This window comes from Entelurus aequoreus, linkage group LG07 (assembly GCF_033978785.1).
Source record: "Entelurus aequoreus isolate RoL-2023_Sb linkage group LG07, RoL_Eaeq_v1.1, whole genome shotgun sequence".
Classification (NCBI taxonomy): domain Eukaryota; kingdom Metazoa; phylum Chordata; class Actinopteri; order Syngnathiformes; family Syngnathidae; genus Entelurus; species Entelurus aequoreus.
The window spans coordinates 83,880,372-83,908,126 of NC_084737.1; the positions used below are offsets into that span (position 1 = coordinate 83,880,372).

Here is a 27,755-nt window from a genome sequence, read left to right on the forward strand (position 1 = left end):
CACAAAAAATGGGAATGTATGTCCATTCACATACACCCACACTTATGTCCATTCCCATATTGTGTATACCCTTGTCCATTCACACACAAACAAAATGTAAATGTCTGTCCATTCACATACAGTATACCCACATCCATTTGTCCATTCACACACAAGCAAAATGTAAATGCCTTTCAATTCACATACAGTATACCCACCTCCATTTGTCCATTCACACAGAAGCAAAATGGGAATGTATGTCCATTCACATACACCCACACTTATGTATGTCCATTCCCATATTGTATATACCCCTGTCCATTCACACACAAACAAAATGTAAATGTCTGTCCATTCACATACAGTATACCCACCTCCATTTGTCCATTCACACACAAATACAATGGGAATGTATGTCCATTCACATATACCCACACTTATGTCCATTCCCATATTGTATATACCCTTGTCTATTTACACACAAACAAAATGTAAATGTCTGTCCATTCACATACAGTATACCCACCTCCATTTGTCCATTCACACACAAATACAATGGGAATGTATGTCCATTCACATATACCCACACTTATGTCCATTCCCATATTGTATATACCCTTGTCTATTTACACACAAACACAATGTAAATGTCTGTCCATTTACATACAGTATACCCACCTCCATTTGTCCATTCACACACAAGAAAAATGGGAATGTATGTCCATTCACATACACCCACACTTATGTCCATTCCCATATTGTATATACCCTTGTCTATTTACACACACAAACAAAATGTAAATGTCTGTCCATTTACATACAGTATACCCACCTCCATCTGTCCATTCACACACAAGCAAAATGAGAATGTATGTCCATTCACATATACCCACACTTATGTCCATTCCCATATTGTGTATACCCTTGTCTATTCACACACAAACAAAATGTAAATGTCTGTCCATTCACATACAGTATACCCACCTCCATTTGTCCATTCACACACAAGCACAATGTAAATGCCTTTCCATTCACATACAGTATACCCACCTCCATCTGTCCATTCACACACAAGCAAAATGGGAATGTATGTCCATTCACATCCACACAATAGAAACATGCATGTGTTTGTCTATTCACACACATATGCTAACACCCGCCTGTTAGCACATGAGCGCTAAGGAGACATGTCTGCTTATTTTATACAGACTCACATAATGCAAACCCGTGTCTGTCCATTCACATTATTATTCAGAGAGTAGAAAACAGGACTGACTTCAATATAGTGTCGTGCTAATTGATACAAAGTCGGAGCTCACCTTCTCCATCAATCTCTCCATCTTCTTGACGGAGCTCCGCCTCTGCCCTCCCGACTGTCCGAGGCCGAGCTCTGCAGACTTGCCGGTGTGTCTCTCCTCCAAACGCTCGGCCTCCTTCAGTTTGCCCTCAGCTATCAGACAGTCAGTGTGGTACTGGTTGTACGTCTTCAAAGCCTTGGTCGCCGCGCGCCAGGTAACGCACGTCAATATCGTTCTTCACCATCACGGTACTTTTTCACGGTTGATGACCGAGGACAACAAGAAGGTATGCTCACCGTCTGCAGCTCAGTGGTGACCTTCAGCAGCTCATCCTGCATTTGGATCCCCACCTCTTTGCTCTAGTGGGTCAAAGGAGCAACATTTTTAATTCATTTATTTTATGGAGCCATTTTTAGCTCCGGAGGCATAAACCGATGATGAACACGTGACAAAATGTCACACAACAGTACAACATGATGACATTTAATATCGGAAAGGTCATAGACCAGCTTTGACGTGACTTTTGGCCTTTATTTACTAAGACACGCAATCTCGATGTAGCATTGCTAGTCTTTATTTGTAATACAGCACATCTGGAACACTGCAAAAACTGCAATCTAAGTAAGATGAAATATCTCAAATAAGGGTGATATTTGCTTATTTTCTGTCTGATAAGATCATTCTTCTCACTAAGCAGATTTCATGTTAGAGTGTTTTACTTGTTTTAAGGGTTTTGGTCCTAAGTGATCTCAGTAAGATATTACAGCTGAGATTTGATGAGCTATATTGAGTAAAACATGCTTGAAACTAGAATATCAACTGTTGCAAAGCTGTGTCATCAACACTCACAAGTAGAAAACTACTTTTTTGAAGTCATCATTATTGAGCATTATTGAGCAAAAAGGTCTCTTTTTTATACCGAGAAAAGTGCACTTGTTATTAGTGAGAATATACTTATTTTAAGGTATTTTTGGGTTCATTGAAGTTAGCTAATTTGACTTGTTTTGGAAAGTCTTGACAAGCCGAATTTTCTTGTTCTATTGGGAGATAATTTTGCTTAGTTCATATAAAATACCCCTCAGTTTTGTATTTTTTTCTTGTTTTTGAACACTGACTTTTTGCAGTGCATAAACTATGGCATGGAACAAACAAGACTTACTTGGCAAGGCATGAGGCAAACAATGACGCCTGGCCGACAAAGGCAGGCTTAAATAACGTCTCTGATTGGAAACAGGTGCGCGTCCCGAACACCAGAGGCAGGTGAAAATCATAAGTAGCCATGGTAACAAACTCACACTGCAAAAACTGAAATCTAAGTAAGATGAAATATCTCAAATAAGGGTGATATTTGCTTATTTTCTGTTTGATAAGATCATTCTTCTCACTAAGCAGATTTTATGTTAGAGTGTTTTACTTGTTTTAAGGGTTTTGGTCCTAAATGATGTCAGTAAGATATTACAGCTGAGATTTGATGAGCTATATTGAGTAAAACATGCTTGAAACTAGAATATCAAGTGTTGCAAAGCTGTGTCATCAACACTCACAAGTAGAAAACTACTTTTTTAAAGTAATCATTTCTTACTTCAAGCGTGACAAAAAAATCATGATGCCGAGCGCATATCATTATGTCAAGATAATGGCACTAGCATTTATTTAATTTAAGAATATTTTTCAACATATTGAGCAAAAATGTCTCTTTTTCAGTGGCCTAGTGGTTAGAGACCGGGCTTTCTGCTCCACTGCTCCCAGTCTGTGGAACAGAGGCTCTCCCTGACCACCTGAGGGCACCACAGACTGTGGATGTTTTTATAAAAAGGCTTAAAAACCCTTCTTTTTAAAAAAGCCTTTTTTTTTTTTTTTTTAGATATATGCATACTAGTTCTAGCTATTTGGCTGTTCTAGTTTTTATTTATTTTTTATTATCTTTTTAATACACTGTAGCACTTTGAGGTTGTTTACTCAATGTAAAGTGCTTTTTACAAATAAAATGTATTATTATTATTATTATTAGAGTGTCCGCCCTGAGATCGGTAGATTGTGAGTTCAAACCCCGGCCGAGTCGTGAGCAAAAAGGTCTGGGGTTTTTTTTCTATCAAGAAAAGTGCACTTGTTATTAGTGAGCAGGGCCGGCCCGTGGCATAGGCCGTATAGGCAAATGCTAAGGGCGCCATCCATCAGGGGGCGCCACGCCGGTGCCACAAATGTTGGAGGAAAAAAAAAAAAAAAGTTGGTACTATTATTTCTAAATACATAAAATAATCACACGTTAATTAAAATGCAAAGTAAAGCCTATTTAATAGAAATATTATTTGTTACAACATTACGATGCCCCTCCCCCGGCACGGTGCGCCCCCTCCCTTCCCGTATCATGACTCTTTTTGGACGTCACCACATAAAAAAATCAACACAAGATGTCAAAACGGCCAAAACTGTCACGTGCCCAGGGAAGAAAAAAGAGAAAAGAAGAGGAGAAACGAGAAAAAGAAAGAGGTAGCAGGTAGGTAACGTTAGCCTACATTAAATTATTTGTCTGTTACAGAATGTGATAGTAACCTGGCTTTTTAGCATTAAGCTAATGTTACATGATTCGGCAATTGCTAATCAATAAATAGCTAGTTCTGTTTTAACGTCGGGTTAATATTGTGGATGGGGCTAAATTGTTATGGAAAATAACAATGTAACGTTAGGTAATTACAGTACTCCCTGGTGTACAGTAATTTGTAAGTCATTCTAGTTAATGCAATATTAAAAAGCACAAATAGAGAACTCTGTAGGATCCCCTTTTTTTGTAATATAGTTGTTAAAGTCATACTGGTTTGATATCTTGTTTTGTGCAGTGCCTTATTTATATTGTATTTTTAATTTATTTTATGCAACTTGTTGACACGTTTTATTTTGTGTTTATGTATGTAAAAAATATTGTATTTCATATATTCATTTTTTATTTTTTTATCATTTATTTATCCTTTTTTTTTTATCTTGTTAACTATTCTGATTGTTAATTTGCTTTCTTTAAGTAAAAAAAAAAGGTCAAAGACAAAGCTATTCGGTTTCTTGTGAGTATATACACTTCACTGCCGATGTGGGGGGGCGCCACCTAAAATCTTGCCTAGGGTGCCGGATTGGTTAGGGCCGGGCCTGTTAGTGAGAATATACTTATTTGAAGGTATTTTTGGGTTCATTGAGGTTAGCTAATTTGACTTGTTTTGGAAAGTCTTGACAAGCCGAATTTTCTTGTTCTATTGGCAGATCATTTTGCTTAGTTCAAATAAAATACCCCTCATTTTTGTATTTTTTTTTTTCTTGTTTTTGAACTCTGGACTTTTTGCAGTGCAGGAGGTGTACAAACAGGAACTACGGGAGTCCAAAATTAACAGAACATAACAAAAACATGATCCGGACCACGGATCATGACAAAAGGTGCATCAAAAAAGTATTGAGCAAAGGCTGTGAAGACTTATGAACATTTTACTTTTTAATAAATTAGTTATAATTTTACAATTTAATTATAAATTGTCATTATCGGATATCGTGTGTAGGATTTTGAGGACCAAAAAATGCATTTATTCCATTTTGGAATAAGGCCGTAACATAACAAAATGTGTGAAAAAGTGAAGCTGTGAATACTTTCTGCATGCACTGTAAATAAATCAAATGGGCCAAAAAAAGCAGAACCTCCCACTCACCCGTTTGTGCAGCCGATGTGAGTCCTCCGTACTGTGCACCAAGCGCTGTGTGAGCGTGTTGCAGCAGGTGTCGCCCAACGCCGAATGCTCACGACTCTCCAAACGAGTCTGAGTCAGCAAGACGGACCAGACTTGACACACCGACTGTCCCCACTGCTCCTTCCTGGAGACCAGAGAGGGTGTGGGGGCGTCATCATAACCGCACCGCAGCACCTTTATATGAACATCACACTCACTTCTTGGTCTTGTGCGTGAACCTTTCGGTGAGTTTATCCAGGGCGCGTGCATACTCGGCCTCGATGTCGCCCCGTCGACGGAGGAACTCCGAAAGGTCTGAAAGCTGCTGCTGTTTCACTTCTACCTGGGAGTCCAAAATCTTGATCTGGTCGGTTAGCTGGGCCCGCAGGTCTGAGAAGCAACACCCACACGACTGTTAAGCTGCGGTCAGTGCAAAATCCAGGTGAAGCTTTGACTTTGTTTTGTGTGTGTTTTTGTCATGACGACATCGACAGTGAAGGAAAAAGTGTAACGATAACCACAGAACCACACAGTCTAGCTACTAAACTCAAGTTAGCCTATTTTCCGATGAATGGTCTGTTTTCGATCTTTTTTCATATATAAGGCGCACCGGATTATAAAGCGCAATAAAGGAGTCATATTATTAGAATTTTTTTGTCAATGTAAAAGACTTCCTTGTGGTCTACATCAGTGTTTTTCAACCACTGTGCCGCGGCACACTAGTGAGAGATGATCCAAATTTTGAAGCTTACTGCATCAAAAAGCGACATCAGTGTGTAGAGGATATCACCACACGGGCTCAGGGACACTTCGGAAAACCACTTTCAGTTACGACAGTTTGTTGCTACATCTGTAAGTGCAAGTTAAAACTCTACCATGCAAAGCGAAAGCCGTTTATCAACAACACCCAGAAATGCCGCCGGCTTTGCTGGGCCCGAGCTCATCCAAGATGGACTCATACAAAGTGGAAAAGTGTTTTGTGGTCTGACGAGTCCACATTTCAAATTTTGAAGCTTACTGCATCAAAAAACGACATCAGTGTGTAAAGGATATCACCACACGGGCTCAGGGACATTTCGGAAAACCACTTTCAGTTACGACAGTTTGTCGCTACATCTGTAAGTGCAAGTTAAAACTCTACCATGCAAAGCGAAAGCCATTTATCAACAACACCCAGAAACGCCGCCGGCTTCGCTGGGCCCGAGCTCATCCAAGATGGACTCATACAAAGTGGAAAAGTGTTCTGTGGTCTGACGAGTCCACATTTCAAATTTTGAAGCTTACTGCATCAAAAAGAGACATCCGTGTGTAAAGGATATCACCACACGGGCTCAGGGACATTTCGGAAAACCACTTTCAGTTACAACAGTTTGTCGCTACAATTGTAAGTACAAGTTAAAACTCTACCATGCAAAGCGAAAGCCATTTATCAACAACACCCAGAAACGCCGCCGGCTTCGCTGGGCCCGAGCTCATCCGAGATGGACTGATACAAAGTGGAAAAGTGTTTTGTGGTCTGACGAGTCCACATTTCAAATTTTGAAGCTTACTGCATCAAAAAGCGACATCAGTGTGTAAAGGATATCACCACATGGGCTCAGGGACATTTCAGAAAACCACTTTCAGTTACGACAGTTTGTCGCTACAACTGTAAGTACAAGTTAAAACTCTACCATGCAAAGCGAAAGCCATTTATCAACAACACCCAGAAACGCCGCCGGCTCCGCTGGGCCCGAGCTCATCCAAGATGGACTGATCCAAAGTGGAATAGTGTTTTGTGGTCTGACGAGTCCACATTTCAAATTTTGAAGCTTACTGCATCAAAAAGCGACATCAGTGTGTAAAGGATATCACCACACGGGCTCAGGGACATTTCGGAAAACCACTTTCAGTTACGACAGTTTGTCGCTACATCTGTAAGTGCAAGTTAAAACTCTACCATGCAAAGCGAAAGCCATTTATCAACAACACCCAGAAACGCCGCCGGATTTGCTGGGCCCGAGCTCATCCAAGATGGACTCATACAAAGTGGAAAAGTGTTTTGTGGTCTGACAAGTCCACATTTCACATTTTGAAGCTTACTACATCAAAAAGTGACATCAGTGTGTAAAGGATATCACCACACGGGCTCAGGGACATTTCGGAAAACCACTTTCAGTTACGACAGTTTGTCGCTATATCTGTAAGTACAAGTTAAAACTCTACCATGCAAAGCGAAAGCCATTCATCAACAACACCCAGAAACGCCGCCGGCTTCGCTGGGCCCGAGCTCATCCGAGATGGACTCATACAAAGTGGAAAAGTGTTTTGTGGTCTGACGAGTCCACATTTCAAATTTTGAAGCTTACTGCATCAAAAAGCGCCATCCGTGTGTAAAGGATATCACCACACGGGCTCAGGGATACTTCAGAAAACCACTTTCAGTTACGACAGTTTGTCGCTACATCTGTAAGTACAAGTTAAAACTCTACCATGCAAAGCGAAAGCCATTTATCAACAACACCCAGAAACGCCGCCGGCTTCGCTGGGCCCGAGCTCATCCAAGATGGACTCATACAAAGTGGAAAAGTGTTTTGTGGTCTGACGAGTCCACATTTCAAATTTTGAAGCTTACTGCGTCAAAAAGCGACATCAGTGTGTAAAGGATATCACCACACGGGCTCAGGGACACTTCGGAAAACCACTTTCAGTTACGACAGTTTGTCGCTACATCTGTAAGTGCAAGTTAAAACTCTACCATGCAAAGCGAAAGCCATTCATCAACAACACCCAGAAACGCCGCCGGCTTCACTGGGCCCGAGCTCATCCGAGATGGACTCATACAAAGTGGAAAAGTGTTTTGTGGTCTGACGAGTCCACATTTCAAATTTTGAAGCTTACTGCATCAAAAAGCGCCATCCGTGTGTAAAGGATATCACCACACGGGCTCAGGGATACTTCAGAAAACCACTTTCAGTTACGACAGTTTGTCGCTACATCTGTAAGTACAAGTTAAAACTCTACCATGCAAAGCGAAAGCCATTTATCAACAACACCCAGAAACGCCGCCGGCTTCGCTGGGCCCGAGCTCATCCAAGATGGACTCATACAAAGTGGAAAAGTGTTTTGTGGTCTGACGAGTCCACATTTCAAATTTTGAAGCTTACTGCATCAAAAAGCGACATCCGTGTGTAAAGGATATCACCACACGGGCTTAGGGATACTTCGGAAAACCACTTTCAGTTATGACAGTTTGTCGCTACATCTGTAAGTGCAAGTTAAAACTCTACCATGCAAAGCGAAAGCCATTTATCAACAACACCCAGAAACGCCGCCGGATTCGCTGGGCCCGAGCTCATCCAAGATGGACTCATACAAAGTGGAAAAGTGTTTTGTGGTCTGACGAGTCCACATTTCAAATTTTGAAGCTTACTGCATCAAAAAGCGACATCCGTGTGTAAAGGATATCACCACACGGGCTTAGGGATACTTCGGAAAACCACTTTCAGTTATGACAGTTTGTCGCTACATCTGTAAGTGCAAGTTAAAACTCTACCATGCAAAGCGAAAGCCATTTATCAACAACACCCAGAAACGCCGCCGGATTCGCTGGGCCCGAGCTCATCCAAGATGGACTCATACAAAGTGGAAAAGTGTTTTGTGGTCTGACGAGTCCACATTTCAAATTTTGAAGCTTACTGCATCAAAAAGCGACATCCGTGTGTAAAGGATATCACCACACGGGCTTAGGGATACTTCGGAAAACCACTTTCAGTTATGACAGTTTGTCGCTACATCTGTAAGTGCAAGTTAAAACTCTACCATGCAAAGCGAAAGCCATTTATCAACAACACCCAGAAACGCCGCCGGCTTCGCTGGGCCCGAGCTCATCCGAGATGGACTCATACAAAGTGGAAAAGTGTTTTGTGGTCTGACGAGTCCACATTTCAAATTTTGAAGCTTACTGCATCAAAAAGTGATATCAGTGTGTAAAGGATATCACCACACGGGCTCAGCGGAAATGTGTCCCGTGAAAAAACGTCCGACCGGAACTCTCTAATAACTAAAGTTCCTTGGGTGAATAATGTCAACTCACTACACCGGTATGTTTTAGCGCTTTCACGGCGAGTTTACTGACAGATATAAGTAAGAACTTTAGACTACTTTATATTAGAAATGGCAACAGCGGAGGATGAATGTCACATAACAAGAAGATAGAGAAAAAGAAGAAGCTTATCGACTGCGGTGTCGCCACGGACTACAAAGGCGGACGCGCGCACATTTTCAGGATTTATGCAGATCCCAAATACAGATCAGCAGGTACGAGAAGGTAAGAAAAGTTGCTTTTGCATAATATTGGGAAACAAAACGCCAGATAATACCGTATTTCCTTGAATTGTCGCCGGACAGGCCTGGCCCTAACCAATCTGGCGCCCTAGGCAAGATTTTAGGTGGCGCCCCCCCACATTGGCAGTGAAGTGTATATACTCACAAGAAACCGAATAGCTTTGTCTTTGACCTTTTTTTTTTACTTAAAGAAAGCAAATTAACATATTATATGAGAATCTTATGTTATGATTATCTTTAACCGAATCACAGCAGTGCTCAAATTAAAAAACAGCATTCCCTCTCATGTGATATTGCTTAATTAACATTAATGATGTGCACTTTAACAACTAGGCTTACAACTATACCTAATATATAAAGGGGTGGAAAAGTGACTATTACCTGCAGGGCAAACATTAGCTAACCAGAAGGCAATAACAATGTAAACAAAAAACACCTGCTTAAAAGATCTAATACAAATGTCCCTGAGGAATGTAAGGTGGGAATACTGTAATTACCTAACGTTACATTATTATTTTCCATAACAATTTAGCCCCCTCCACAATATTAACCCGACGTTAAAACAGAACTAGCTATTTATTGATTAGCAATTGCCGAATCATGTAGCATTAGCTTAATGCTAAAAAGCCAGGTTACTATCACATTCTGTAACAGACAAATAATTTCATGTAGGCTAACGTTACCTCCCTGCTACCTCTGTCTTTTTCTCGTTTCTCCTCCTTTTCTCTTTTTTCTTCCCTGGGCACCTGACAGTTTTGGCCGTTTTGACATCTTGTGCTGATTTTTTGATGTGGTGAACACTGGTGACGTCCAAAAAGAGTCATGATACGGGAAGGGAGGGGGCGCACCGTGCGGGGGGAGGGGGGGCGTAATGTTGTAACAAATAATATTTCTATTAAATAGGCTTTACTTTGCATTTTAATTAACGTGGGATTATTTTTTGTATTTAGAAATAACAGTACCAACTTTTATTTATTTATTTATTTTTTCTCCAACATTTGTGGCACTGGCGTGGCGCCCCCTGATGGACGGCGCCCTTAGCATTTGCCTATACGGCCTATGCCACGGGCCGGCCCTGCCGCCGGGTATATATTATCCGCATGCCTCGTTTTACCGCCGGGTCAAACTGGCTTCGCAAAATAATTAGCGCATGCTTAGAATTACTGCCGGGTCAAACTTGTTTAGCAGAATAATTAGCATATGCCTCGTTTTACCGCCGGGTCAAACTCGTCACGTCACGAGTGACACTTCACCTTTCAAGGCATCATTTTCCAAAATGGAGGAGGCTAATTTCAATCATTTAAAATGGCATAAAGGCAAGAAGATAAAGAGCTATTCAGTAGGATTCAAGGTCCAAGCTATTGAATATGCTAAAAATAACAGTAAGGAGGGAACTGCTCAGTTTATTACCTTCTAAACACATTTGTCAGTCTCATCTCGTGGCCAATGCTACTGTAGTATTGTTATTTACATGCTTGAAATGCTTAATTTATGAAATTTTTTTTTGTAAAATACGCTTTAAATAAACAATATCAATATTGTGTTATTATATAATTGCAATTCTTATTATTAATATTGTGTTAGTTTGTAGTGGTGGAGAGCTGACTTTTTGTTGTTGGAGTTGCGTCTTTCAAAGCGCTTTATTTTGAAAAAATGTTTTATTAATATAGCTGCGTGTGTCAAGTATGAGTCATTAAATGACTCCCGCCTCATGGTGGTAGAGGGCGCTAGTGATCCCAGGGATCATTCTTGCGACTACTCGGCTGCAGAAGAAGTGACAACAACAGTTTTCTAAACTGGACTTTCAATCGAAGCAGGAGGTAATAATTAAAGGAAGATCTCCATCGAGACGGAGAGACTTTTAAAACTGAAGAAAGATAAGGAAGACTTCTATGAGCAAGTTATCGATGCTTTTGTTCAGGAGGAGCCGCGCATGGACTTCATTTATAAGTAAAAGGTAAGACCATAATAACGTTTTTTTAAATTAAATGTGCTTTTCATAATGGTATCCTTACATCACACTCAAATTTACATCACACTTAATTTACCGCATGCCTTTGGTAAGCGCCGGAGTGAGATGAGGTTTTAAATTAATTACCGCCCCGGCGCTAATTCAAGGAAATACGGTATGTCTTACCTTATACACACACCATAATAATACTCATCAAGCGGTGCGGCTTCATAGCTTACCAAAGTCGTACTAAAACATTTTGATGGATTTTTTGAGGGATCAATAAAGTACTTTTTATTCTATTCTATTCTATTCTATTGCTATAATGCGAATACAGAGTTATTTCTCACTTACACTACCGTTCAAAAGTTTGGGCTCACCCAAACAATTTTGTGAAATAGCCTTCATTTCTAAGAACAAGAATAGACTGTCGAGTTTCGGATGAAAGTTATCTTTTTCTGGCCATTTGGAGCGTTTAATTGACCCCACAAATGTGATGCTCCAGAAACTCCATCTGCTCAAAGGAAGGTCAGTTTTGTAGCTTCTGTAACGAGCTAAAGTGTTTTCAGATGTGTGAACATGATTGCACAAGGGTTTTCTAATCATCAATTAGCCTTCTGAGCCAATGAGCAAACACATTGTACCATTAGAACACTGGAGTGATAGTTGCTGGAAATGGGCCTCTATACACCTATGTAGATATTGCACCAAAAAGCAGACATTTGCAGCTAGAATAGTCATTTACCACATTAGCAATGTATAGAGTGTATTTCTTTCAAGTTAAGACTAGTTTAAAGTTATCTTCATTGAAAAGTACAGTGCTTTTCCTTCAAAAATAAGGACATTTACATGTGACCCCAAACTTTTGAACGCTAGTGTATGTCAACGAGCATGAAGGCCTTCATTTTCCTGATAAAACTATCTTTTAGCTCCCAACTAATGATCAAATGAAGTCGTTTAGTCACACGCTGACTAATCATAGGAAGCCAGAGACTTTCCTACAGGGGGAATAAATAGTCATCTGTGTCTGACTGCGTATCCACGGAGCGATTACTTGCGCTCGGCTAACTCCTACCAACCCAAAATAACCTCGTATTCCTTCCACTCACACACACACACACACACACACACACACACACACACACACACACACACACACACACACACACACACACACACACACACACACACACACACACACACACACACACACACACATGCAGGAGCCGCGGTGGATGAACTCTGCATGGTCCAGCGCTGCACATCAGGTTTGGAAAAGGCCAATAAAGGCATCACCGTCTCGTATCAAAGCTGTCTGCACTTCACTCTTCACAGCCAGCTTTCCTTGATCCCTCCTACCCCATCTCTCTCTTTCCCCGTCTTGCTTTCATTTTGGGGCGTACACAGCCCGGAGCTGACTGGATGTGAGCAGACAGCACCGCTAATACCGACTATAAATACATCTTTGTAGTACAGTAACACGGCCAGTGAGCCGTGGTATGCACTCTCCAAACCCCAGCATGTAACACACACACCACATACTGTACACCAGGGGTCAGCAACCTTTTTGAAAGCAAGAGCTACTTCTTGGGTACTGATTAATGTGAAGGGCTACCAGTTTGATACACACTTCAATTAATTGCCAGAAATAGCCAATTTGCTCAATTTACCTTTAACTCTATCTTATTATTAATAATTAATGATATTTACACTTAATCGAACGGTTTAAAAGAGGAGAAAACGCAAAACAAATGACAATTAAATTTTGAAACATAGTTTATCTTCAATTTCGACTCTTTAAAATTCAAAATTCTACCGAAAAAAAGAAGAGAAAAACTAGCTAATTTGAATCTTTTTGAAAAAATTTAAAAAAGAATTTATGGAACATCATTCGTAATTTTTCCTGATTAAGATTACTTTTAGAATTTTGATGACATGTTTTAAATAGGTTAAAATACAATCTACACATTGTTAGAATATATAACAAATTGGACCAAGCTATATTTATAACAAAGACTAATCATTATTTCTTCTAGATTTTCCAGAACAAAAATTTTAAAAGAAATTCAAAAGACTTTGAAATAAGATTTAAATTTGATTCTACAGATTTTCTAGATTTTCTAGAATAATTTTTTAGAATTTTAATCATAATAAGTTTGAAGAAATATTTCACAAATATTAATCGTCGAAAAAACAGAAGCTAAAATGAAGAATTAAATTAAAATATATTTATTATTCTTTACAATAAAAAAAATAAATTACTTGAACATTGATTTAAATTGTCAGGAAAGAAGAAGAAGGAATTTAAAAGGTAAAAAGGTATATGTGTTTAAAAATCCTAGAATCATTTTTAAGGTTGTATTTTTTCTCTAAAATTGTCTTTCTGAAAGTTATAAGAAGCAAAGTAAAAAAATAAATGAATTTATTTAAACAAGTGAAGACCAAGTCTTTAAAATATTTTCTTGGATTTTCAAATTCTATTTGAGTTTTGTCTCTCTTAGAATTAAAAATGTCAGGCAAAGCGAGACCAGCTTGCTAGTAAATAAATACAATTTAAAAAATAGAGGCAGCTCACTGGTAAGTGCTGCTATTTTTAGAACAGGCCAGCGGGCTACTCATCTGGTCCTTACGGGTTACCTGGTGCCCGCGGGCACCGCGTTGGTGACCCCTGCTGTACACACATCGCTGTTCGCCGCTGCCGTGTGTGTGTGTGTGTGTGTGTGTGTGTGTGTGTGTGTGTGTGTGTGTTGTGTCAATATTGATTCATGCTTTGGCTTCCGTTAAAGGATTTCTTCTAAGGCCGAGAGGTTATTGAGATGGAACATTCTACACGGCTTATCAGGAAGCTCCGTTACTTACACGTACTGTACAGTTTGTACCCCACGACAGGGCTACTGACTATGTACAAAACCCACATTGTGTAATTTGTAAAAAAACAAACTGAAAACAATGATTGGCAAATCCTTTTCAACTTATATTCATTTGAATAGACTGCAAAGACAACATATTTCATGTTCACACTGAGAAACGTGTGCAAATAATCATTAACTTAGAATGTAATGGCAGCAACACATTGCCAAAAAGTTGGCACAGGGGCATTTTTTACCACTGTGTTACATGGCCTTTCCTTTTAACAACACTCAGTAAATATTTGGGAACTGAGGAGACCAAATTTTGAAGCTTACTGCGTCAAAAAGCGACATCCGTGTGTAAAGGATATCACCACATGGGCTCGGGGACACTTCAGAAAACCACTTTCAGTTACGACTTGTCGCTACATCTGTAAGTGCAAGTTAAAACTCTACCATGCAAAGCGAAAGCCATTTATCAACAACACCCAGGAAACGCCGCCGGCTTCGCTGAACCCAAACTCTTCTAAGATGGACTGATGCAAAGTGGAAAAGTGTTCTGTGGTCTGACGAGTCCACATTTCAAATTGTTTTTGGAAACTGTGGACGTCGTGTCCTCCGGACCAAAGAGGAAAAGAACCATCCGGATTGTTCTAGGCGCAAAGTGTAAAAGCCAGCATGTGTGATGGTATGGGGGTGTATTAGTGCACAAGACATGGGTAACTTACACATCTGTGAAGGCACCATTAATGCTGAAAGGTACATACACATGCATCAGTCCATCTTAGATGAGCTCGGGCCCAGCGAAGCCGGCGGCGTCTCTGGGTGTTGTTGATAAATGGCTTTCGCTTTGCATGGTAGAGTTTTAACTTGCACTTACAGATGTAGCGACCAACTGTAGTTACTGACAGTGGTTTTCTGAAGTGTTCCTGAGCCCATGTGGTGATATCCTTTACACATTGATGTCGCTTTTTGGTGCAGTAAGCTTCGAAATTTGGTCTCCTCAGTTCCCGAACGTTTACTGAGTGTTGTTAAAAGGAAAGGCCATGTAACACAGTGGTAAAAATGCCCCTGTGCCAACTTTTTTGCAATGTGTTGCTGCCATTACATTCTAAGTTAATGATTATTTGCAAAAAAAAAATAGGTTTCTCAGTGTGAACATGAAATATCTCGTCTTTGCAGTCTATTCAATTGAATATAAGTTGAAAAGGATTTGCAAATCATTGTATTCTCTTTTTATTGACCATTTACACAACGTGCCAACTTCACTGCTTTTGGGTTTTGTAGATAACCACCACTGCGGGCAACAAAAATACGGTACATCATGTCAATACAATCCACAAAGTCAAAATCCAAGGTGTACAAAAGCACAATCAACATCAGTCACAACATTAATCTGATTGCTCCTCCCACCAGTTATCAACAACAATCACCACCTCAAAAGCACAAGCACATACACGTGTCTGACAACTCGCTCTTCATGCCAGTTATCAATGACAAACTGAACGCCATTGCTCCGGTGTAGCGTGCAAGGACGGGAGTGGAAGAAGTGTCCAAAAGATGGCGCTAACTGTTTTAATGACATTCAGACTTGACTTCAATCAATAACGCAGCAGCATCTCCTCATCCGTGGCTCACTAGTGCAACATCAAATGTGTCCCGTGAAAAACCGTCCGACCGGAACTCTCTAATAACTAAAGTTCCTTGGGTGAATAATGTAAACTCACTACACCGGTATGTTTTAGCGCTTTTATGGCGAGTTTACTGACAGATATAAGTTAGAACTTTACACTACTTTATATTAGAAATGCCCCATAACAAAAGAGAGAGAGAAAAAGCAGCTTATCGACTACAATTTTCAGGACTTATGCAGATCCCAAAAACAGATCAGCAGGTACCAGAAGGTAAGAAAAGTTGGTTTTGCATAATATTGCAAAACAAAACACCAGATAATATTTCCCCAAATGGGTGTCATTTTGCGGTTCTTTTTACACACACCATAATAATACTCGTATCTCCGACTACGGTAGCCGTAATGTGCCGACAAACCATCAAGCGGTGCGGCTTTTTTGTGGACCATTTTAACGGATTTTTGAGCGCCCTGTGTAATGTTCTTTATTTTCAATGGAACATTTAAAGTTTTGGTGTTGTTTACTGGCGTCATATTGCAGTCTACACTTATCTCTATTATGTTAGATCCACTATGGACTGGACTCTCACTATTATGTTAGATCCACTATGGACTGGACTCTCACTACTATGTTAGATCCACTATGGACTGGACTCTCACTACTATGTTAGATCCACTATGGACTGGACTCTCACTATTATGTTAGATCCACTATGGACTGGACTCTCACTATTATGTTAGATCCACTATGGACTGGACTCTCACTACTATGTTAGATCCACTATGGACTGGACTCTCACTATTATGTTAGATCCACTATGGACTGGACTCTCACTATTATGTTAGATCCACTATGGACTGGACTTTCATTATTATGTTAGATCCACTATGGACTGGACTCTCACACTATTATGTTAGATCCACTATGGACTGGACTCTCACTATTATGTTAGATCCACTATGGACTGGACTCTCACAATATTAGGTTAGATCCACTATGGACTGGACTCTCACTATTATGTTAGATCCACTATGGACTGGACTCTCTCACTATTATGTTAGATCCACTGTGGACTGGACTCTCACTATTATGTTAGATCCACTATGGACTGGACTCTCACTATTATGTTAGATCCACTATGGACTGGACTCTCACAATATTAGGTTAGATCCACTATGGACTGGACTCTCACTGTTATGTTAGATCCACTATGGACTGGACTCTCACTACTATGTTAGATCCACTATGGACTGGACTCTCACTATTATGTTAGATCCACTATGGACTGGACTCTCACTGTTATGTAAGATCCACTATGGACTGGACTCTCACTATTATGTTAGATCCACTATGGACTGGACTCTCTCACTATTATGTTAGATCCACTGTGGACTGGACTCTCACTATTATGTTAGATCCACTATGGACTGGACTCTCACTATTATGTTAGATCCACTATGGACTGGACTCTCACTATTATGTTAGTTGTTACCCACATATGCGGTCCTCTCCAAGGTTTCTCATAGTCCTTCACATCGACGTCCCACTGGGGTGAGTTTTTCCTTGCCCTTATGTGGGCTCTGTACCGCGGATGTCGTTGTGGCTTGTGCAGCCCTTTGAGACACTTGTGATTTAGGGCTATATAAGTAAACATTGATTGATTGATTGATTGATGTGTGACTGCCATCCACTGGTCACACTTATTACGCCGTGTGCCAAATTAGACTGCTTCGAGGACGGTAAGCACAACCAGAATTATTCCGTACATTAGGCGCACCGGCTTATGAGGTGCACTGTCGATTTTTGAGAAAATGCAAGGATTTTAAGTGCGCCTTATAGTCTGAAAAATATGGTAATCAGTGGGGTCGCTCCTCCTGTTATTGTAGTACCTAAATAAATGTCTGCAGGGTGAGCGTGACACAAACATGCGCTGCGACTCACCTTTCATCTGTGATTCATACTCGGCCAGGCTGCCCTTCTCCCTCCTCAATTTTCCATGGGATGTCATCATCTTCGCTCCCCGATGATGCAAGTCTCTCCACGAGTCCTCTTCTTCTTTAACCTTCCAACCTCAGGGCCTGTACTGGCTCCGCGGTCTGTGACCTTCTCCCCGCCCCCCCTCCGCCCCGACCACTCGCTCGACCTACAGCCAGACGCAGAGCAGGGGCATCATCAGCGTCGATCGGCCGCACTCGCCAGGGACGTTAGGCCGGTTGGGTGTGTCCATGGATGGCCGATCCATGGACTGGACTGGCCTGGGATACAGAGAGGAGAGCATCATGTCGAGAGGATATGGATGGATGGGAGAGGACAGCTGGGAGCAAGGGAGGGAGATTTATGGCGAGCCCGAAGAGAAAATGAGGGAGCGGGAGGGAAAGGGGACAATTGAGGCCAGGGCGACGAGAGCAAATGGGACAGTGACATCGCATTTAGTAGGAGGGGGCAGTCTGATGGGGGCCATGGACACCGTGATGAGGAGGGTGATGACGGAAGAAGGGGGTGGGGGATGGGAGGATGAGAGGTGTTGAGTAACAACAGGAATACAATGATTTGCAAATCCTTTTCAAGCCATATTCAATTGAATGCACTACAAAGACAACATATTTGATCAAACTCATAAACTTTATTTTTTTTTTTCAAATAATAATTTGTCACGGATGGGGTTGCAGCTTGCTGCGGGATCGTTCCTCCAATGCTACACGGACTACTCCGGATGACAGCGTGAAGTAGGAGATGATTTATTCTCATAAATCATAGACAAACCGAAAACAAGCAAAAAGGATGTGTGCCGATTGCACGTGGAAGCTAAGGCAAAACTTAGCACAGGAAACACAGAAGCAAGAATTAGGAAAGTCAAACGTAACAGTTGCATGGAGCAAACAACAGAGCTACCATGAGTGACGGGAAAAGGCAACTTAAATAATGTCTCTGATTAGCGCTCGGGAAGCAGGTGAGCGGGCGAGCACTAATCAGAGACAGGTGCACACAAAGAGGGACCATGACAACCAAAACAAACTCCTGAAGTGCACAAAATAACCAAGGAAGTCCAAAACTAACAGAACATAACTAAACAAAACATGATCCGGACCACAGATCATGACAGTACCCCCTCCTCAGGGACAGATACAAGATGTCCATAAAAAAAACCAAGCAGGGTCAAAAGTCACAGGAGGGCGGAGGGAGGACTTGGCGGTGGGTCGCCAGGCCAAGTGTCCCCGAATCCACCGAGGCAAAGTCAAGTGGCGGCGGCGAGTGGAACGCCGCTGCAGCAGGCGAGGCGGGCGACCAGGGAATGGCCACATTCGTGGCCGACGGGGAGGTGGGCGCACTCGGCGAGGCGGACGACCAGGGAGCGGCCACATCCAAAGATTTTTTATTTTTTTTGTCATAAAGAAATACAATCACGTGTGCTTACGGACTGTATCCCTGCAGACTGTATTGATTTATATTGATATATAATGTATATATTGTGTTTTTAATGTTGATTTAATAAAAAAAAATAAAAAATAAAAATAAAAATATATATATATATTTTTTTATTTCTTCTGTAAGCTATTCCACATCCCTAGACATTTGTCATTTGGAGTGAACGGTCCCTTTCACACAGAAATCAGGCGAAATTGCCGCATCAGAGCCAGGACATTAAAGTTAAACTACCAAAGATTGTCACACACACACACACACACACACACACACACACACACACACACACACACACACACACACACACACACACACACACACACACACACACACACACACACACACACACACACACTAGGTGTGGCGAAATTATTCTCTGCATTTGACCCATCACCCTTGATCACCCCCTGGGAGGTGAGGGGAGCAGTGAGCAGCAGCGGTGGCCGCGCCTGTCAGGTTCAAACACTGACAACATCAATTAAACAGACAAGAAGCAAGGAATCATGCAGAGACAGAGTTAAATTTGGCTCAATGAGGAGAACGCATGGAGCTGCACACTTAGTCACAGTCTCGCCTTAAGCTCTAAGGTACAGCTCCCGCGTCCATCTATTTATTCAGGAGTTCCCAAGTCAACATCACTTAGGCCGCCTCTAAAAGGAGTGGTCACACATATCATGCAAAGCAGCTCCAGTACGCACAATACGTGACGGAATGTGCTGGGGGCATTATGATTAATTGCAAAAACTGAAATCTAAGTAAGGGTGATATTTGCTTATTTTCTGTCTGATAAGATAATTCTTCTCACTAAGCAGATTTTATGTTAAAGTGTTTTACTTGTTTTAAGGGTTTTGGTCCTAAATGATCTCAGTAAGATATTACAGCTTGTTACTGAGATTTGATGAGCTGTATTGAGTAAAACATGCTTGAAACTAGAATATCAAGTGTTGCAAAGCTGTGTCATCAACACTCACAAGTATAAAACTGCTTTTTCAAAGTAAGAATTTCTCATTTCAAGCATGAAATAAAAAATCATGACTTTGACACAATTGCGTCTCAATAATTAAAACAGATGACAGCCAAATGGACTTTGCTGTTTTATTTTCACTGAAACAATAGAAAATACGTACTCATATAGTAGTACAGTTGACACAGTACAGTAAACTGACAGTTAATATTTAAACATTTAACATTTCAAACAATTTTGAACAGAAATAGTTTATGCACATTCAGATAAATTCTTCAAAATTACAATAACAAAACATTTGGAGCGCATATCATTATGTCAAGATAATGGCACTAGCATTTACTTCATTTAAGAATATTTTTCAACATATTGAGAGAAAAAAGGTCTCATATTTGTTTTTTCTACCAAGAAAAGTGCACTTGTTATTAGTGAGAATATACTTATTTTAAGGTATTTTTGGGTTCATTGACGTTAGCTAATTTGACTTGTTTTGGAAAGTCTTGACAAGCCAAATGTTCTTGTTCTATTGGCAGATAATTTTGCTTAGTTCAAATAAAATGCCCCTAACTTTTGTATTTTTTTTTCTTCTTGTTTTTGAACACTGACTTTTTGCAGTGTGATTGCCTTGTCTCTGCTTCGTCTGCGTGCTGTCGTCTTATCTTCGTTGAGGTCCTTGAAGTCCTTGGCTGTTAGCGGGCTAAAACAAAGATAACATCTGCGGCTGAGGCCATACCCTCAGACAAGAAGTTTTGTCCTTGAACAGATACAAAAGTCTAACTTGAGCATAATAGCTAATAACTAACGGCCTTTAAGCATAAGAGTTGTGTGATAACTTCAACATAATTATTCTAACAGCGCCCGGGAATCATTTTTGGTGATTTAACCCCCAATTCCAAACCTTGATGCTGAGTGCAGTTGCGTAAAGCAAACAAAAGCACCAGGATGAGTGAGGCGAAAAGGCAGGATTAAATAGCTCTCTGATTAGTACCCGGCAGCAGGTGAGCGTGCCAAACACTAATCAGAGGCAGGTGAAAACAATAAATAACCATGGCAACCAAGGAGACACAAAACAGGCGTGCTGAAACAGAACTAAGCCAACAAGAGATATACAACGTAAACAAACTACGATCCGGGGAACAGATCGTAACAAAAACTAGTGAATTTGGACTCAATTCATTAATCACACATGAAGTTAGAAGGGGATACATATTATTTTAGCATATGTGCGCCCGGGGAAAATACAAAACCCAACACCAGTGAAGTTGGCACGTTGTGTAAATGGTAAATAAAAACAGAATACAATGATTTGCAAATCCTTTTCAACTTATATTCAATTGAATGGACTGCAAAGACAAGATACTTAACGTTCGAACTGGAACACTTTGTTATTTTTTGCAAATATTAGCTTATTTGGAATTTGATGCCTACAACATCTGACTGAGAAAGTTGAGGAATGCTCATCAAACACTTATTTGGAACATCCCACAGGTGAACAGGCTAATTGGGAACAGGTGGGGGCCATGATTGGGTATAAAAGTAGATTCCGTGAAATGCTCAGTCATTCACAAACAAGGACGGGGCGACGGTCACCATTTTGTCAACAAACGCGTGAGCAAATTGTCCAACAGTTTAGGAACAACATTTCTCAATGAGATATTGCAAGGAATTAAGGGATTTCACCAAATAAGCTACTCAGAGGCCCGCAAGACCCATAATCCATTGTGTTTACTACGTCACACTTTCAAGCCCTATGTAAGTAAATGTTCAACATCTTCACATTAATATCATAACCGGTTATTATGACTCGAGCGCAAGGTGAGCAGCTATCTCCGTACCTCGCAACTTGTTCAGCATCGGTCCGCACGAGTACACACCAACAAGCCCAGGTTCCCTCTCAGCTCTGTGAAGAAATCATTTGTTGTGACACGAGCAAAAGAGTATCTCCAAGTACATCGGATTGGGAGACAAGAAAGTGACAGAGACGGGCATTGTTGTGACTGAGGACGGGCAGATGCACAAGGGCCTTCTCGTAGGTGTAGCATGTGGTCAAAGGGGCTCGGAAGTCTTCCATGGACCTGAACAAACACCGCGGAAAAGAGAGCCAGTGCTGTGGCGATGCGGCGCCGGGAGCCTGGATGAGGTGGGAACAGACGATGGGGTGGAATGTCTTATCGGAGGACATCTGGAAGAGGAATCCCCAAACAATCAAGTTTCTTATTTAGGTTAACCTCTTCTCATGGGTAAGGTTGAAACACCACCTTGACCTATCTGATCCGGGGCTCGGACCTTCGAGCTCAACCTGAGTATCTGGGTGAAGACATGACCACGTCCTCAAGTTCATTGCTGAGGCAATTAGCAAGGAGAGCAACATTACCAGCAGAACCACCCTGTTTGTCAAGGTAGATCAGCCGAGACGCAGATTCAATCAATCAATCAATCAATGTTTATTTATATAGCCCTAAATCACAAGTGTCTCAAAGGGCTGTACAAGCCACAACGACATCCTCGGTACAGAGCCCACATACGGGCGAGGAAAACTCACCCCAGTGGGACGTCAATGTGAATGACTATGAGAAACCTTGGAGAGGACCGCATATGTGGGTAACCCCCCCCCTCTAGGGGAGACCGAGAGCAATGGATGTGGAGTGGGTCTGACATAATATTGTGAAAGTCCAACACATCAGCGAAAGTCCAGTCCATGGTGGGGCCAGCAGGAACCATCCCGAGCGGAGACGGGTCAGCAGCGTAGAGATGTCCCCATCCGATGAACAGGCTAGCGGTCCACCCCGGAGCAGAGTAGAAAAGAAAAGAAACGGCAGATCAACTGGTCTAAAAAGGGGGTCTATTTAAAGGCTAGAGTATACAAATGAGTTTTAAGATGAGACTTAAATGCTTCTACTGAGGTAGCATCTCTAACTGTTACCGGGAGGGCATTCCAGAGTATTGGAGCCCGAATAGAAAACGCTCTATAGCCCGCAGACTTTTTTTGGGCTCTGGGAATCACTAATAAGCCGGAGTTCTTTGAAGGCAGATTTCTTGCCGGGACATATGGTACAATACAATCGTCAAGATAGGCTGGAGCTTGACCGTGTAGTATTTTATACGTAAGTAGTAAAACCTTAAAGTCGCATCTTAGGTGCACAGGAAGCCAGTGCAGGTGAGCCAGTATAGGTATATATAAAGGTATATACAGTATAGGCGTAATATGATCAAACTTTCTTGTTTTTGTCAAAAGTCTAGCAGCCGCATTTTGTACCATCTGTAATCTTTTAATGCTAGACATAGGGAGGCCCGAAATCGAGACGAGATGTAACGAACGCATGGATAATGATCTCAGCGTCGCTTGTGGACAAAATGGGACGAATTTTAGCGATATTACGGAGATGAAAGAAGGCTGTTTTAGTAACACTCTTAGTAACAGATTCAAGAACCACTCGAGCAGCCTGTTTTCGACAGCGCGAGACAGCTAAGAATCCCATTTTATATAACCTAGTCTGCCTTGAGAGCGGACATGATCTTGGTCTTAGGTACCACAATGCAACTGGTCTTGCTGGCGCTGACTGTGGCCTGGGAGGAAAGCACCAAGGAGGCTTGGGAGCATGGAATTAATTGTCCAACATTTTTTGGTATCCTGGAGCATTCAAAGTTCCTTTCACTGGATCTAAGGGGCCAAGCCCAACTCCTGACAAACAACCCCACACCATATTTCCTCCACCACCAAATGTCACACTCGGCACAATGCACTCCGAAATGTAGCGTTCTCCTGGCAACCTCCAAACCCAGCCGACAGTTGACTTTGGAATATTTAGGAGCGAGGACATTTCACGACTGGATTTGTTGCACAGGTGGCATCCTCTGACAGTTCCATGCTGGAAATCACTGACAGCGGCTCATTCTTTCACAAATGTTTGTAGAAACAGTCTCCATGCCTAAGTGCTTGATTTGATACACCAGGCCAAGTGATTAGGACACCTGATTCTCATCATTTGGATGGGAGCCAAATACTTTTGGCAATATAGTGTATATCAGGGGTCACCAACGCGGTGCCCGCGGGCACCAGGTAGCCCGTAAGGACCAGATGAGTAGCCCGCCGGCCTGTTCTAAAAATAGCTCAAATAGCAGCACTTACCAGTGAGCTGCCTCTATTTTTAAAATTGTATTTATTTACTAGCAAGCTGGTCTCGCTTTGCCCGACATTTTTAATTCTAAGAGAGACAAAACTCAAATAGAATTTGAAAATCCAAGAAAATATCTTAAAGACTTGGTCTTCACTTGTTTAAATAAATTCATTATTTTTTTTTTACTTTAAATTCGTCTTGCTTTCAGAAAGACAATTTTAGAGAAAAAATACAACCTTAAAAATGATTTTAGGATTTTTAAACACATATACGTTTTTATCTTTTAAATTCCTTCCTCTTCTTTCCTGACAATTTAAATCAATGTTCAAGTAAATGTATTTTTTTTATTGTAAAGAATAATAAATAAATTGTAATTTAATTCTTCATTTTAGCTTCTGTTTTTTTGACGAAGAATATTTGTGAAATATTTCTTCAAACTTATTATGATTAAAATTCCAAAAAATTATTCTGGCAAATCTAGAAAATCTGTAGAATCAAATTGAAATCTTATTTCAAAGTCTTTTGAATTTATTTTAACATTTTTGTTCTGGAAAATCTAGAAGAAATAATGATTTGTCTTTGTTAGAAATATAGCTTGGTCTAATGTGTTATATATTCTAACAAAGTGTAGATTGGATTTTAACCTATTTAAAACATGTCATCAAAATTCTAAAAGTAATCTTAATCAGGAAAAATTACTAATAATGTTCCATAAATTATTTTTTAAAGTTTTTGTCTTCTTTTTTTCGGTTGAATTTAGAATTTTAAAGATTCGAAATTGAAGATAAAATATGTTTCAAAATTGAATTGTCATTTTTTTCGTGTTTTCTCCTCTTTTAAACCATTCAATTAAGTGCAAATATCATTAATTATTAATAATAACATAGAGTTAAAGGTAAATTGAGCAAATTGGCTATTTCTGGCAATTTATTGAAGTGTGTATCAAACTGGTAGCCCTTCGCATTAATCACTACCCAAGAAGTAGCTCTTGCTTTCAAAAAGGTTGGTGACCCCTGGTGTATATATAAAGTGTTTTTCTGTCTTGCCTCTGGTGAGGGCGGTCGCATCTTTCTCCGCTCCCTCCTTCCCAGCCTGCTCTCTTCGTTTTTGTCTTGTCTGAACTTTTTTGAAGCCTCTTTCTTTGCGCTGTCATCAAATCTAAACATCAAACATGGATATGATCAGCTGGACTCTCGACTCTATTGACAAAGTCTTTTCGACATGGAAAAGAGGTTCGGGGGAGGCTTCGCTGCCCTGATGGAGCCATTGCTGCGGGGTACGTGAGAGGTTCCTGGGATACATGGAGAATCATGTGCCTCTCAGTCATACTTGCCAACCCTCCCGGTTTTACCGGGAAACTCCCGGAATTCAGCGCCTCTCCCGGAAGAAATTTTCTCCCGATAAACTCCCGGAATTCAGCCATGCGGACCTGAGTGGGGACAGCGGCGACAGTCTGCTTTCACGTCCGCTTTCCCACGATATAAACAGCGTGCCTGCCCAATGACGTTATAACTGTAGAATGATCGAGGGCAAGTTCTTGGTTTCTTATGTGGGTTTATTGTTAGGCGGTGTCATTAACGTCCTCCCAGCGCGGTAACAACACACAACAACAGCAGTCACGTTTTCGTCTACCGTAAAGCAGTTCGTCTGCCGTGAACAGCAATGTTGTGACACTTTTAAACAGGACAATACTGCCATCTACTGGATAGCCTCCGGAACACTGAAATTCAAGTATTTATTTTATTTATATGTATAATAAAATAAATATATATATATATATATACACTACCGTTCAAAAGTTTGGGGTCACCCACCAAACAATTTTGTGGAATAGCCTTCATTTCTAAGAACAAGAATAGACTGTCGCGTTTCAGATGAAAGTTCTCTTTTTCTGGCCATTTTGAGCGTTTAATTGACCCCACAAATGTGATGCTCCAGAAACTCAATCTGCTCAAAGGAAGGTCAGTTTTGTAGCTTCTGTAACGAGCTAAAGTGTTTTCAGATGTGTGAACATGATTGCACAAGGGTTTTCTAATCATCAATTAGCCTTCTGAGCCAATGAGCAAACACATTGTACCATTAGAACACTGGAGTGATAGTTGCTGGAAATGGGCCTCTATACACCTATGTAGATATTGCACCAAAAACCAGACATTTGCAGCTAGAATAGTCATTTACCACATTAGCAATGTATAGAGTGTACTTCTTTAAAGTTAAGACTAGTTTAAAGTTATCTTCATTGAAAAATAAGGACATTTTAATGTGACCCCAAACTTTTGAACGGTAGTGTATATATATATATATATAACTAGAATTCACTGAAAGTCAAGTATTTCATACATATATATATATATATATATGAAATATATATGAAATACTCGAGTTGGTGAATTCTAGCTGTAAATATACTCCTCCCCTCTTAACCACGACCCCTGCCCCGCCCCCTCCCCACCCCCCACCCCCCACCTCCCGGAATCGGAGGTCTCAAGGTTGGCAAGTATGCTCTCAGTCCTTTCCATCGAGGACGTGGGAGACATCTACCTATTTGGAACCGTGATCGCGGGGCACCTGCTGATTGGGCTGGGCATAGCTCTGGTGTATCGTCAAATTCGTAAGACGATGGCAGCCACTCAAGGAGCCAAAAGGCTGTTCGTCGCAATGGAAGGTTTGGGTCGTGCTGTGGGATCACAGACTGCGGCGATTTCTGAACTGCATCGCAAGATGGATCACATCATGGAGAAGTTTGCTGAGAAGGAAAATTGAATTGAATTTAAAAAAAACCCAGCATGAACAAATAGAGCAGACAAAGTCATTGTTTTTTTTTTTGACTGCTCGCGGAAAACAACATCCTAATCTACGGTTTTACTCCCTCGAATGGCCTTGTTCTGAAAAACACCCCCGAGGACACCTCAACGATGGACGCTTTTGACCTCCCTTTCTCTCAACAACACCTGGTGTCGAACTCTTGTAGATCGGCCTCAGCCCACAAAAACATTACAACATCACACCCAAGATAATTGGGCATACATGCACGCACCCCCCCGTCCCCCACCCCACGCCTTCACCACCGCTTGTTTGCTCCAACTCCCCCTCCCTCTGTTGCGAGTTTACCGTGATTAAATGTAACGTGTTTATGTGTGCATTGCAAATGAGTTTTTTCCCCTTGGACTTAGTCTGTAGCCCCTGCCATGGATCCAGCCTTTGACTGATATTTTGTTTTACTCTTCCCCCCTTTCCCAATATCACCTTTTCCCCCTCTTTTTTTAAGGAGCGCCGTAAAAATGGCTGCTCCGTTGGCGGTCTCGTCTTGTCTCCCTGTAACGTATGTCTGCTCTTAGCGGGACTGTGCCCAAAATGTACTTTCCAGTTCTTATGTGTCTTGTGCGTGTTAAGAATTGACAATAAATCATCTTGAATATGGGAACAGGCTTGCAAACGGAACATTTCTGTGTGAAAGCACAAAAGAAAGGCTGAAAAAGAGTCATCTGACACAGTCGTCACACGTTTGACTG

At 41.1% G+C, this 27,755-nt stretch overlaps 1 protein-coding gene across 5 annotated transcripts in view; it reads right to left on the minus strand.

The window, feature by feature from the left end:
- Positions 1-27,755, minus strand: part of arhgap4b (Rho GTPase activating protein 4b) — a 95,525-nt gene that overhangs the window by 45,329 nt on the left and 22,441 nt on the right. For 4 of the 5 annotated variants that reach the window (XM_062054654.1, XM_062054656.1, XM_062054657.1 and 1 more), the window contains exons 2-6: positions 17,680-17,993; positions 5,200-5,371; positions 4,964-5,126; positions 1,574-1,636; positions 1,299-1,472 (exon numbers count right to left, since the gene is read on the minus strand). In XM_062054654.1, the coding sequence (XP_061910638.1) occupies positions 1,299-1,472; positions 1,574-1,636; positions 4,964-5,126; positions 5,200-5,371; positions 17,680-17,749 (642 nt within the window). In that variant the 5' untranslated portion in view covers positions 17,750-17,993. Of the gene's footprint in view, positions 1-1,298; positions 1,473-1,573; positions 1,637-4,963; positions 5,127-5,199; positions 5,372-17,679; positions 17,994-21,960; positions 21,976-27,755 lie in introns of those variants that run through there. The other variant, XM_062054655.1, reaches the window with a different exon arrangement.